Source organism: Antedon bifida, chromosome 6 (assembly GCF_963402885.1).
Source record: "Antedon bifida chromosome 6, ecAntBifi1.1, whole genome shotgun sequence".
NCBI classification, from domain to species: domain Eukaryota; kingdom Metazoa; phylum Echinodermata; class Crinoidea; order Comatulida; family Antedonidae; genus Antedon; species Antedon bifida.
In genome coordinates, this window is record NC_136231.1 from 20366307 (window position 1) to 20379182 (window position 12876).

The 12876-nt window shown below is 32.1% G+C and overlaps 1 protein-coding gene across 1 annotated transcript in view; it reads right to left on the bottom strand.

The window, feature by feature from the left end:
- Positions 1-12876, bottom strand: part of LOC144845785 (uncharacterized) — a 41344-nt gene that overhangs the window by 3880 nt on the left and 24588 nt on the right. The window contains exons 13-18 of the mRNA XM_078703218.1: positions 11156-11351; positions 10470-10534; positions 4760-8656; positions 3818-4199; positions 472-701; positions 160-346 (exon numbers count right to left, since the gene is read on the bottom strand). Coding sequence (XP_078559344.1) covers positions 160-346; positions 472-701; positions 3818-4199; positions 4760-8656; positions 10470-10534; positions 11156-11351 — 4957 coding nt within the window. The remainder of the gene's footprint in view (positions 1-159; positions 347-471; positions 702-3817; positions 4200-4759; positions 8657-10469; positions 10535-11155; positions 11352-12876) is intronic.

Below are 12876 nucleotides of genomic sequence, written 5' to 3' on the forward strand. Positions count from 1 at the left end.
GTACATTATAGTTACTCAAAAACACTGAATAATACTAAATGCATTAACTCTCAACAAAATACTGTGTTTTATGAGGTTCTTGTAAAAAACTTTAATAAAGAGCTAACAACAGACATATTGCAGGTATCATATAAACCTGATCCTAATAAAAATACATACCTTCATCTTCTTTTTCTATATGTCTTGAAACCACTAAAACAACATCTTTTCTGTTCACCTTGAGGAATGACAATGCTTGCGCATGTGTCACATTTTTTAACACTTTACCACTGACAGAGATAAGTCGATCGCCCCTTTGTATCCTTCCATCTCGATGGGCTAACCCACCAGGAATCAGTTTATGTACCTATAAAACAATCAAAATTAATCATTTAATATAAAATACATTGATCTGCACCCTATAGTAAAATATATATTGATGGAAAAAATGTTATGTGCTAGACTTGTTAAGACATTTAATTATTAACTTACAGTGATTTCTTTAACCTCTTGGTCAACTCCACCAGCCAATGTCAAACCTAAGCCTTGCTTCTCATCTTCCTTATGAAGAACAATCACAGCCACGTCATCATCTTCTGGGTGTTCAAGTGCATCATTTGCTTCATCAAGCAACTTATCAAGCTCGGCCTTACTAAGAAGTACTGTTGAATTTGATGCTTCAGACTCTGAACAACTGAGACGTTTTGATTGCCAGATACCACCTGAAAAAATATTAAAACAGCAATTGTAAAATAAGTAAGACTATAGTTTATTAATTCATATTTATATACATTTATTTAACTGTTATATTATAAACAATGTTTATGTTGGGATGAAAATAAATACAATATATTAACTTTTATATGGAGCATATGTATCAAACATCTGTGTTGTAGCAGGTAGATTCCTCTAATCTGTTTCTAATACAGACCTATGGTCTGGTATGTACATATGGAACGTTTAACGTTTACCCATTAATCTAAATCATTATATAATTTCTCTACTTTGTGAAGGTTGCAGGAAGAAGAATACGGATATGTTTATTTATCAAAATCATATCAGAGAAAATAGTAAGGTATGTACAGTGTTTATAATATAAGAGAAATGATGAAATGGGATCCCAGGAAACTAGGAATGACTGAACAGTTTGATTTGTTTTCAATTTCTTGCTTGAAGTATAAATTATTTTAAACATAGTATTAGTTTATATGCTTAAAAAATGAACATTGACAAAGACAATTAACTATTTAAGTAGAAATTTAATCCTCTAAGCAGGAAGAACGAATACTTTACATGTCCTGATTGTTTAATATTATGAATAAAACGTACATGGGAGTTGTAAGTTGATTTTAATGCAATATTTATGTAAGTGCTTTGTTAATTGTGAAGTATTAACTTGTTAAATCTGTAATACCTTTAAAAGGCATGTATTAACAATGCTTTCAAATGATTGTGAAACTCAACAGCTGTAACATATTGCATTACAGTATTTTAAGTGAAGTTAATGCAGGAGAGCCATACCTGAAATGTGTGGAAATGGCAAAAATGAATTTTGATATTTTACATTTATTAAAAATGTTGATAAGTAAATTGATGACATATATACTGCATTTCAAATTAATAAATGTTATAAAAGTATTAACGTTTATAATATTATTTTACCATACAGTACATACCATACCTAATGTTCTAACCCTAACCCTATTTTTTCAAGGAAATTGAAGTGGGACATTTTTATTGAATTACATATAACACGTTTATGTACCTTGTTTTGTTAACTATTTGCTAATCAAAATAAACGCACAATGTAATGTTTGTTTTGACGGTGAACTCAAACTAGTCATATAAATAGCAATGAAAAGACATTGAGATCTGTATAGCATATTTCTATTGAAAAACTTTCCTATACACCATAGTTGTTATTTGTATACATGCCAAGATAGCATTGTACTCTACTAATTCCTGGTAAAAATGGTTGCTCATTTCAGTGGACACTGTGTAATGACATCACTACAGTATTATCCACAGTGAGTATTCACTATTCTGTTTGTTTTTTAGCGAAAATCTGTAAATTATGTTAGTTATGCTAGAGCACTCATCATGGCATCTTATTGCGACAGAATTACAAGAACTGAAAGAAGTACAGAGACCCACTATGAGAATATCATCACATTTTGCACAACTGTGAGTTACTTTGATCAGTTGATCTCAGTTGCGTTCAGTTTCTCGGAATGCCTAATAAGTCAACATAATTGAGTTGCATTGTTTTCAGTTCAGTTTTGACATTTATAGGACTCCATTTCAAGCGTGACCATTTGTTATACTACACTGTAATTGTATTATAAAACTATAATACAAACAAAAATAATACCTAGTAAAAAATTTAAGAACTAAAGTAGTTAGTATAGTAGAATAAAAAAAAAATATGATTTTTAAAAATCATAAATATAAAGATATAATTATAAAAATATTATTATTTAAAACAACTATAATAAAGAATACAAACAAAGTAATATCAATAAAATGAAAATAATATTACTAGGCATCCATTCCGTAGTGTTACTGCTGCCAGATTCCGAATATAAAGAGTCCTGAAACATATCCATGACAAAATATTCAACAGCACATTATTGTATTCCTGACCAATCAATCATCCATCCATCGAACATTATACAGTGAGAGAATGCACTGAACGTTTAGTGTGCAATGCAGTTTATGCCAAACTGAGTAAAATGGGCTGATAGGGCAATCACAGGAAATCAGGACAGATAATAATGAGTTAATCATTGATTTGTACTATGTAGTGTAAATGTGTGAAGGAGCATATCAGAGTGACAGGGGCTTATGGGATGTCATCTAAAATAATTGAAGTCATTCATTGTGTCATAAAATGTTAAGTAGCTATATTCACCAAGTTGACTTAATGATAATAAATATTACGTCAAAACATAATTGACAAATTCAAATGATTTCACATGCACGCAAAAAAAGATTTTTACATTACCATATTTTGCTTGGTGTTATGATTTGATTTATTTCAATACCATACACAAGCAAAAACACAAAAAAACACAATCTTTGTTAGGTACAGTACCAGGGATAGCTCTCTAAATTCCAAAAAAGTTTAATCCTATGTCATAAAAATAGTTATAGTGACGACATTTTATTAGAATTGTAACAATTAGTATTTTTAACGAAGACATGCTTTTATAATTTCTTTTGTTTCTGTATGGAAAAACTTTATATTTATCTGTTCATTGTCATCATTTATCATGCATTTATCGTGTATAATCAGGCTAGGATCTGGATATTTTGATGGTTGTTTTTTTTATATTAAAATTAATTCAGACACATTTCTACATTGTTTTGTTTATACTGAATTTCACTTCAGGAAGTTAAATTGTACAGAGTAAACAAAATTAACAGAATTTTGTCTATAAGTGGTTTAAGTACCCTCGAAAAAGTTACAGAAATGAGTTGTGTGGGCATGTGTAGTAAAATGTACGTAAACAATACCAAAAGGAAAGCCACAAAGCCACTAAGATAGTTTATGTAAAATAAAATACACCATAAACAAAAGAAGATACCACATGCATTAGAATATTTATTATGTAGATATTATACAATTTGCAATAAGAAAATAAAGAAATCTAGATTCTGTTGAAGATTAGCATTCTGAAATGTGGTTTTAAGATGTTAACATTTTAAAAGAGTCTTTAAAAAAGAAAAAAAAAACAAAGAAATGTGTCTGTCAATAGTGTCATTTGGGAAATATCATTCTAATTAATATTGCCTTATTCAAAGTAAGCTAGTAAAAAAAGTAAGTGCATTAACTCACCGTAAGGTTGTAGTCGTGAGTTTTTGTTTCTAAGTGTCACAGTTTCTGAATCTACTGCATCAAACATATGTTCATTATGTAACATATACCGTTCCATGACTGTATATCCAGTATCATCCAGCCTCCAGTCTTGTCGTTTCCGCGATACAGCGAGCGTAAACGGCCCTGCTGTATTCCTATGTAGAATACTATTAGCTTCATCGTTGGTTACAGCAATCATACTCTCACCGTTGAACTCTAAAAGCTGATCTCCGACAAGTAACTGACCGTTTCTGTGTGCAGCAGAATTTGGCAGGATGTGCTGGATATAGACACAAGCGATCGGCGTGTCTGATCCTCCTTCAATTCTCAAACCAAGCATTTCTTTCTCTCGTGGGTTTATCTAGTGAAAAAGCAAAATACTTAACTGTTTGAGGATATATAAATACTTTAGGTCAATCATTATCAAGGTCAATTGTGCGATTGATTACAATTGTTGAAGGTCAAGTTGTGATGTCACTTCTTGTTTTGTTGACGTTTATAATTTTTATGTGCAGGACAATTGCATTATCACTGTACAAGAATAACATACGTGACAATCATTAGCTATTACTGTATGAAATGAATCAAGGTAAAATGAACAATATATTATTAATGTCAATATACTTTCATTACATTTTTTATTGCAATTGTATTGTAAACGTAACAAAAAATTTCTATTTTACTTTTGTATCAGTACTTTGTTAATGATTCATTGAAATCAACATATCAAACTCAAGATTAAATAAATAGAAAAAGAATAACGTCCTTTTTTACAATAAAACATCTATGAATAATAAAATTCTAATTGATTCAAAATTAAAAACGTTAACATTATTCATGTTCTATATTAATCTTTAAAAGAAAATCTGTGTTTTTAGTTTAAAGTATAGACTAAGTGTTTAGTGGACCTCGTGTACGTACCTGAACTTCCAAGACACCTTCATAAGGATCATCATCATAGCCATGTGAAAATCGATTGGGAAAGTCCGTTTGATCAGATGTTGTTATCTTTGGTAAAACATCAGGACTGACTAAATGGTCTTCTTGCTGTGATTGAGGCAAATCTTTTGAGAGTACTTCCTTCTTCATGACATTTCTACCATAACTTGTTAAAGGCTCTTTTACCTCTTCTTTTCCTTTGGTTGCCTTAGGACTGGGTGAATCAGACTTTTTTCTCAAACCAGAAATTCTATCTACCGATTTGGATATATCTTTTTTAGCATTTATTTTTACTGGTGATGTTTCCCTCTGATGGATTCCTTCTTTACGTTTCTGTTGTCCAACAGTAATCAATTTACTTTTTAAATTTGTATCAGAATCTTTTGATTTGGCAACTGGATGTCGTTTTGGAGATGTTTTTTCTTCATCTTTTTGCAAATTTTTTCTTTTAGGTTTAGGCGATACATCTGATTTTGAAGCTTGTGCAAATTTTGTTGAAACTGGTTCTCTATTCTTTATTCTGTCTTGTTCCATTTTCTTTTTTGGCGACAACTGGGGTGACTTTTTCTTAGTTTCCTGAAGCCTTGTGAAAGCTTGATTCTGGGATGATTGTTTAGAACCATTTCCATTTCCAAGAGGTTGGCGCTTACTTAAACTACTTTTTTCTTCTTTATTTGCAGATTCTACTTTGGAATTCCAATTAAATTTTTTCCCATACAACCTTGCCTTACTGTCTCTGGATGATGTTGATGTTGGTGTCTTTTTTGTGTCAGATAATCTTGAAGCCTTGGTGCTTTTCCCAACATCAATTACCGTTGACATTTTCTTTGGTACTGCTAGTTTTGCTGGTGTTCCTTTACTTCCTTTTTCACTAGTGGCAGCAGACTTTTGGAATTTGTCTTTCTTGCTTTTAATATCTTGTTTATTTGAGAGCTTTTGAGATATTTCAAGGTTATCATGTGAATCAGCTTCCAGTTGGTCTGTGCCTTCAGATTTTGAAAGAACTGGTGAAGAATATGCTGATGGGGAAGCTGGTAATGAAGAAGATGATGATATTGGAGATGATAGTGTTGATTCTGATATTGGAGGTGACGATACATTGGATGATGATTTTGATGTGGTTTCAGGGAATGATGGAGAAGACGACGACGATGATGGTTTTGATGATGACAAAGAAAGAGATGATGGAGGTGATACTTTTGATGTTGATAATGAAATTGGTGAGGATGGTTGTGAAGCAGTTAATGCCGATGACAGAGGTGAATTTGATGGTGAAGATGGAATTGATTCAGTACCACTTCTTTTTTCCTTTTCTATGTTATCTTCTACAGGTTCAGAAACCTCAGAAATTGGTAAGGAGTCTAGTTTGTTATTGGGAGATAGACATGGATCTTTAATAGAATGAAAGACAGGTTCCATTTTGACAGCAGACAGGACAGGTGTACATTCCTCTTGGGAAGATGTTTCCTCATCTGTCTTTTTAGTTTGTTCTCTTAAAATTGTCTTTGAAAATGAAGATTTCTTTTTAACTACACTCCCAAAAAGAGCAGCTCGATCCTGAACACCACCTTTTCTTGCAGATTTTATCTCTTCAGCTGTTAGCCTCTTGTTAAATTTGTCATTGAAAGTTGGGGTTTTCTTTAAAAGCTTTTTATTCTGTTCAAAAATATGCTTAGACACAATATTATCTGCCGTTGTCTGTGATTGTGCTCTCCTGAGATGAACTGGCTTTACTGGTATTTCAGGCCTTGGCGATCCAGGAGAAATAGGTCTACCATCATTAGCAAATCGATTTTGAAGATCTAATGGTACTTCTTCTTTCACTTCTTTTAAGTTGACTGTTTCAACAATTTCCTTTTCATTTGTTCTGGTAGATAGTTTTGATCGGTTGGTGTTTTGATCATCAAAAGATGCTGCTTTTATTTTAGATAGAAGTAACATTTTAGCATTACGATCAAGCTCATTTTTTTTCTCAATTGTTGGGTGAATGTTGTATGCAAGAGTGAAATCTGGATTGACATCCAATTCACATTCCACAGATGACAAATGCGTTGCTTTAATAAGCTTTTCTTGTGCTGCAGAATCAATTTGAGAGCTTGCAACCACAGAAGACTTGTTGGTTGGTGATATAGAATCTAAGCTCCGGTCAATTTTTTTATTGCGCGGAGATGGCCCAACAGAATCATCAGTTAATGATGAATTTTCTTCAAGTTCACCTGAAAACATTAATAATGAGTTGTCACTAAAGCCAGTTGGTGGTCTAATATCGTCGGTAGATGATTTTTCAAAATTGGGATTATCTGAAGTCTCTGTAATCAAATCATCTCCAAAATCACTGCCATCTGATTGTAAATAATTGTTACTTCCCGTGGAATCATCTAAAACTGAAGCAAAAATGTCATCAACAACACTTTGTAAGGCATCACTATCCTGATTACTTTGAATTTGATGGCTGGAATCAGTTTTAATGGTATGGTCGTTAGAAAATGTTATTCCATTACATTTAATTTCAGCATAACCTGGCGATTCTTCCATTGTGTTTGCTAAACTGATGTCTGGACTGCTTTCAGATGACATAATATCATCTATGTTAGTCACAGGAGGATCTGCATCTCTAATATCATTTAATGTAACATGGAGGCCATTACTTAATTCCTGTATCTTACAATTCATAAGATCATCAGATTCTGTAGGTGACAATATTTGGTCATGGTGATTTAATTTAGCATACAAAGGTGAAGTCTCTAGCATAGATACTTCTTGTTGGCTTTCTGTATCAGAATTTTGAGCATCATCAATAGGCTCTGTCTCCAACATTAACATTTCACCAATATCTTCATCGTCATCTTCATCATCGTCAACCAGCAGATTATTATCAAAATCAGAATTAGGAGCATCTTCTTTTGTAATGTCTTTAGATTTCTGTTTGCCTTTCATACTGATCAAATCACGCAAACTTGATAATGCCTTTCCGTGGTTTTCTATGGTTTTCCAGAATTTAAATTCAAAACCATTACTGTTCTTGTTCTTCGTATTTAAGACATTTTCATTTTTAGTTGTTTCTATTTTGTTCCAGAAAGAAGATTCTTTTGTAGTTCGGTTCTCGGAATCTTTATGTCCATTTGAAAGAACAATATTGAATTTTTCTGGCAAGACATTAAAAACTGAAACAATATCTGAATACGAAAGACCTTCTAAACTTTTTCCATTAATCTCCAGAATCTTATCACCTTCTAAAACCTGATTTTCTAACTGTACATCATTGGCACGTGCTACTGGGCCTTCTTTGTGAACAACCCGCACAAACACTCCAGTAACATGTTCTGATGAGTTTGGCATACCCTGAATATTAAGTCCCATTCCGAGACGTTCTCCATGATTTCGTTGAATTTCAACAACCTTTATTGATTCTTTATCATACTTGCGGAATGATCCAAAATTCTTTGTTTTGTTAGAAATTGCAAAATTTTCACTATTTTCTTCCGTCTTCATGGCTTCTTCATAAGCGTCTAGAACAGCTTCATATTGAGAGGTCAATCCCGGTTTACCATCAACTTTGTTCCCGTTATCTGCAACCTTTACTTGACTATTTGATGATGTTGTTGCTATCTCCATTATCTCAGAATACAGAGGTTCAGCAGCTATAATTTGGGCCTTCTCTTCAATAACATCAAAACTTTGCATTTTCTGTAGATTTCTTGACTGTTTTTTCATTCGGTTTCTTGGTGAGCTTCCTAGTACAGCATCGTTGTCATCAATGATGGGTTGTTGAGAGCCGTGTGAAATGACTTCATGTGAAAAGCTTGATTTGACATTAGATTGCATATGGCTACGGGAGCACTCTTCAGCAGAAAAACGTTTAAATGGAATCAATTCGTCCTATAAAAGATAAATACAAGTGCATAAAATAGAAGGCAGAAATGAAACAGAAATGTAATACTCTAAAACTGTTACCAACATCACTATCTATAAAATACAAAACATATTGTAAAGAACATGCTATTAACATCCTTAAATTATCAAATACATTTGAATGAAATGGAACAGAAAAATCCAAAACAAAACGGTTAATCAAGAAAAAGATAAAATTGCTACATCAACAGATTTGTGCTGTATGAAATCTAATCTACTCTATACTATAGCATGCTTAAAAGATCTAATACTGAAAACATTCTTTTGCAAGGTTCAATAGAATTTTTTTGTAATGCTTTAGCTAGTAACATTTCTTTATAAAACATTTACATAGAAGTTCAAAAATGTTTCAAGCAATGATAATTATATCGAGGAATATGAATATGTATCGGTTTACTTGTGCTAATATATCTCTACTGCCAATCAAATCAACTTGATCTATCTAAATAGAGGGAAATGGTAAACAACGATTACATTGACTGTTGATACATGGATAAGGTGGTAATTTTTAGGAAAATAGAGTGTTCTAACTGTTTATCTAAATCTAATAGTTCATGGTGGATTCTACACTGTAGAGTACAAGACTAAGCATGCTCCTTTACTTTGTTAGGCAAAAAATATGCCATTTTAAAAATATTCCATTTGAAATAAATTGTGTTCAGATTAATTATATTACATTAGAATTTTAGTTTAGTATGAAGAGATCCATCTATACCTAACTCAGCAATTTTTAGTGATGACATTGCAGGGTAAGATATTCCCCCCTATTGAAGCTATTCAAAGGGATTGATCAGGAGATGGTCTACCTGGTACAAAATCCATCTTAATATAATTATTAAAACCATTTGAGTAAGGTACGCAGGACAGAAAAGAATGAAAGTTCATTCTAAGATGCTGGATAGATAGAATAGATAGAGCAGTATCAAAATGGATTGTGGGTAATCAGGACGACCAAGTTAATTTAATCGGCAGTAGAGATTCTACAATACTTTGAAATTGACTTCACTGCCATAAAAGCAACACAGTATCACAACATTAAAATGCTATTATAAAACAATGTGTCTAAGTGATGATACTAAAACCTACCACAGATGACCATCGTACATGTTTACCAAGCTGCTTTGCATTATAACAAACAATAAAATGTTTACATTTAGCATTGCTGTGGTGATTATAGGTACAGACAACTTTCCCAAAATAGGACACCATTTGGGCTGCCTCAAAATGGTCAGTGTGTTATACTGTAGTAGGAAATATTTTGTGACCTTTTGGACCATTTCCGTTTATGGAGTCCGACTGTGGGAGAGTTGACTGCAGTGCATAGAAATACTAATATTGTTAAAGTTATCAGATCGTAAGGTTATGTATAGGTATATTTAAATCGGTAAGCGATAGTGTATGCCTGAACATGAAGACTATAATATCCAAAAAATGGTTTATATTTTTAAAATGACATGTTAATGAAACAAATCCATTTTCATTTGAATTGATGTTAACAAAAATATGCAAGAGTATGAAGAATATTTATAATTAAGTATTTAAAAATTAGTTAGGTTATAGAATTGTGTACTAGTTGTATAAATGCAGCTGGATGTTTTCCTTACATATAAATGATAGTCAAGTCCAATAGAGATAACAATTAATACATTTAATAACACGATTTATTTTGTTATCAACAATACACTATTCCCATGCATAGGCCCATGTTTCATTCCTATATTAGTTATCTATGTTTCTACAATTTATCTTAAACCACCATTTCTCAGCCTTACTTACTTACCTTTGGTTTGATGACAGTTGGCAATGTTTGATAACCATATGCTGACACAGGAGATAATGGCATGCCTGGAAATAAGCAACAAGGCCAATTGTATTAAAATCAATAATAGACAATAACGTTACAATGATCTAGATCACACAATTATAAAACATATTAAAATAATGTAAACATACTACATTTCATTTTATTAATTACCTACAGTAGTAAGGCCATATTTAAAAAATGTTAATTTAACACTCAGGATTCAAAAGTTACGGAAAGGGGGACTAGAAAATAGCAAGCTTTTGTTTTGGCATGGTAGAAGGATGAGACGTTAATTTAAAAGACTGTGATGGTTATGAAATATAATAATACATGTATCACTCATCACGGCCTATTGAATTTACCGTCTCTTTCATGGCAAAACAAAGCACACTTACAAACAGTAACACATTTGTTAAGTTCTTTTAACTTATTTGTTCCACACATCTCTCTTAAATGCATGAGGTTTATTGTAGTACAGTCAACTCTCTCAATACCGGACTCTCTGAAACCTGGAAACTCTCCCAAAACCAGACTTTTCTTGAGGTTCAAAAGGTTCCAAATTCATTTTTAACATTAAATACACATTCTGAATACCAGACTTGGTATAATTATTTTATTGATAATGTGTGGAAATCAATGAAAACAAACTTTTCTTTAACTACCTGTCAAGCTATCTACATTTGCTGCTTGCTTCAATCGTGATGATGGGGAGTTAACAACTTGAGGGACAGAATTCCTTGCTGGTAGAGCAGGAGGAATGTTCTTTGATCCCTTCATAGGTACAGCATACAAAGGATTGCTAGTAAGCTGTGCTGGTGATGTCACTGTCACTGCCTTTTCCATTTCATTCGATGAATCCTGTGATGATAATGTTTACCGCATGATTACAATAATGAATAGCTTTAAATTTGAACTTATACTAAGTCAGCACTAAATGCACTGCTAGACCTAGTACTTTTAAGAATCTAAAACATTTACACAGGTTGGTATTTTGCAGTGTAAATACATGCAACCTGCGTCATTCCCAGGTTAATGAATCTGGTGTGAAAGGGAAATTTATCCGGACGCGACACAGGTTGGTTCTAAGCCCGGCAGTGTAAAAAGATTAACATGCTCATTTGCAAGCTGCCTTAACATAGATTTTTAATTTTGAGCCTTGCAATTTTTCTTAAAGAACTACGCAGTATAACCAATTTGCATTGACTGTCAGGACTTTGATCCAGCATCCTATCTCACATTTAGCCTATAAATTAGGTGATTTGGGGAATGAAGAGGGGTTAGGGTTGTCTTTGAGAAGAGCAAGCATGAAATAATACATGAAATATTTATAATATATCCAAAATATTTACTTAAAAAAGTTTAAAGATTGTTATGGAATTTCTAGGGGCCTTTTTAAGGATGCTTATTCAATCAGGAAGCTTATAATTAAAAAGTGCCTTGACTTGTGATAACAAATATGAGATTTAAATATGATTTGAAAGATTTGTTACACAATTTTGAAAACTATACTACTAGCCTATTAGATGCATAAATGGCACAAATGATTTAAATAAATTTTACTGAAAACACTAAACAAAAATATTAATATAAACAATATAGACTGTGCACATATTAAATAAGAGGCTTTATGTTGACCTGGAACTGAAAGAAACTCCACTAAACTAATTTCATAACCAACTGTGTGTGAAAGAAAATGCTTGCAAAAGTAAACAGTTATGCTATTTGCGAACAGGATGGCAGCATTCATGAACATGAGTTTATCTGTATCTGTATAATTGAAATTATTAAATATTTTTATGTGAATTGCAGTCAAAATTGCAGTTTTCTCATTCAAAGTTCCGTTCAGTTCCATGATCTCAGCGACTTACATGCAAGAATACAAGTAACAATCTAAACATGCTAAATATTCATACCAATACAAACATACAGTATGTAATGACACTACAACATAAGAGAATCACTAATAACAAAAGAAATAATAATATAGCTCTCTCTCTATTTTGCTATAAATTGGAATTATATTTCTATACAATTTTGAACAATATTAAATTTGACATTTGAATATTGATATTATTATATGACACAAACCAAAACTTACACTAGATCCATCACTGCTGCTGTCAGTGTCATGCTAACCATAAAAATACAATGTATGTATTGGTTTAATTTAATTCTTTACAGATGTGGAGTTACCATACTTTACTTTTATGTCAGGGTGTACCATGGTGTAGTACTATGATATGGTTTTGTATAGGTTTCAGTACAGCAAATTTACAAGCCTGTGTGTCTAATTACCAGTAAATTATTATGAGATAGATAGATTTATTTCAATATCAAATAATATTTTTGTCTATATAAATCAACTTAATTTGATTTTAAAGGG